Below are 1,935 nucleotides of genomic sequence, written 5' to 3'. Positions count from 1 at the left end.
ATATAATATACAAGTTTCACTTTTTAAATGGAATTACTGAAATCAATCTACTTTTTCATGATATTCTAATTTTATGACCAGCACCTGTATATAGATATATTCTATATAGATATACATATTTAAGGCCTGTTGTAAGTTCTACAATACGTTTATAAGGCACACTAGAACCATTTCAGTTGATGACGACATCGCTACTCATGCGTTCCACTGGGGAAAATGTCGCCCGTCAAAGTGACGGCCAGTGGGAGATCTAGTAGCAGAAATCTGGGAATCCTCGTGTTAAAGAATCTCGTCAGCCAAGATTTCTGGTTTTTGGGAGAAAATCTGAACGGTTTTCTTGATTTAAGGGCCGCACTCTGTTTGGGTTGGTCCCTGTAACCCAGCCGTCCCTTTAGGGCCCTTCTCATTTTCATTTGGCTCCCTTTGATCTCTTGTTTTTTGTTTTAAATAAAGTTCTGCTTTAGCTGTTCTTATCTAGATATCATCGCCTTTATTTGTAGGTGGTGAGATTTCTGTTGGAGTGCAACGCCAAACTAAACAAGAAGGATCACTACGGAAACACGCCTCTGATCCACGCCTGTCTCCGTGGTAACCTGGAGACGGCCAGCACTCTGCTGCAGGTAGATGCTCGGACTGACACTCAGCAGCTGCTTTACAAAGTGATTTTTTATTTTTACTGAAAAATGAATGTGTTTACAGAGCAATGCGATGGTGAACGTGGCGAACCTGCAGGGCAACACGGCTCTCCACGAGGCGGTGCGAGGAGGACACCATGCTCTGGTGGAGCTGCTGCTGAGGGCCGGCGCCTCGCCCAGCCTCGTAAACAAGAGGCAGAGGACGCCGCTGGACTGCGCTTATGAACTGGGTGGAAAGGTAGCCGGTGACCTTTGACCTCTGTGTCCTCACGGAAATGAAACCAGAAGGATTTTTGAGTGTTGGGTTTTAGTCGTGGGCTTCTCGGTGGAAGAGCGCGTGAGTGGAAGAAATATGGCGGTTTTCATTTCAAAGTCGCAGCGATGATTTCGATAGTCTATGTTTCAACTTTACCACAGAATCGCAGAGAACAGGATTGCATATTGTGTGATAAAAAGTGGGATAAACTCATAAAAACTTTCACTAATTATACTTAACAATACAGAGTGGGTTATATACAGTGATGGTTGTGGTAAGAGCCTGTTTATAAAATGGATGGCATACATGCATTATACGCTATTACTTCATTTGCAATGGGAAGTGAAGTGACCTTTTTTAATTTAGTCTAGTAAAATAAATGAATCATTTAATAGGAAAGGTGCGGCAACATGGATGGAGCAAGGTGTTAGGTTCACAGCTGGGAAGCGATAATTTAACAGCCAGTTTAATAAGACGATCCACATGTGTCGGTCACATCATTAAATCAAACGCCATGGGGCCGGGGCCCTGGCATCATTAGATGGAGGAAAAATATCAGAAAATGACCTCCTGAAAATATGAGTGAGCGTGGAGCGATTTCACCGTAGCGGCAGGAAAATTAAGGTGAGTGTGGAGCGGATTTTAAGCGGAACAGAGCAACTTTGGTGGGCAGAGCAAATGAGAGAACATCCTTCTGAGCGGGAATCGTACTGCGTGGCGCACAGCGCCGCTCTGTTCACAAGCTCTGCTTGCTTGCAGCAAGGAGGTTCTCGGTTCGATTCCCCGCCCGGGGTCTTTCTGCATGTAGTTAGCATTTTCTTCCTGAGCATGCGTGGGTTCTCCCCAGGTACTCCAGCTTCCTCCCACAGTCCAAAAACATGACTGTTATGCTGCTTTCACACCAGACGCAGCAGGAGCAGCAAAATCGTGTCTACTGCTTCCTTTTTGCTTCTTGTACCAGTTAGTTCTGACGCGCGGCTGAAGCAGCTTTGCTGCTCTGGCTGCGCGGTGCAAAAGTGTGTCTGACGCGCGTTGGGCGGAGCT

The 1,935-nt window shown here is 45.8% G+C and overlaps 1 protein-coding gene across 1 annotated transcript in view; it reads left to right on the top strand.

Moving 5' to 3' along the window:
* The window catches only part of ankrd27 (ankyrin repeat domain 27), a 35,677-nt gene that overhangs the window by 28,387 nt on the left and 5,355 nt on the right, over positions 1–1,935 (top strand). The window contains exons 18-19 of the mRNA XM_015397957.1: positions 501–620; positions 700–888. Of these exons, the coding sequence (XP_015253443.1) occupies positions 501–620; positions 700–888 (309 nt within the window). The remainder of the gene's footprint in view (positions 1–500; positions 621–699; positions 889–1,935) is intronic.

This window comes from Cyprinodon variegatus, unplaced genomic scaffold (assembly GCF_000732505.1).
Source record: "Cyprinodon variegatus isolate N-32 unplaced genomic scaffold, C_variegatus-1.0 Scaffold899, whole genome shotgun sequence".
Lineage (NCBI taxonomy): Eukaryota > Metazoa > Chordata > Actinopteri > Cyprinodontiformes > Cyprinodontidae > Cyprinodon > Cyprinodon variegatus.
This window is presented reverse-complemented; position numbering and strand designations above follow the sequence as displayed.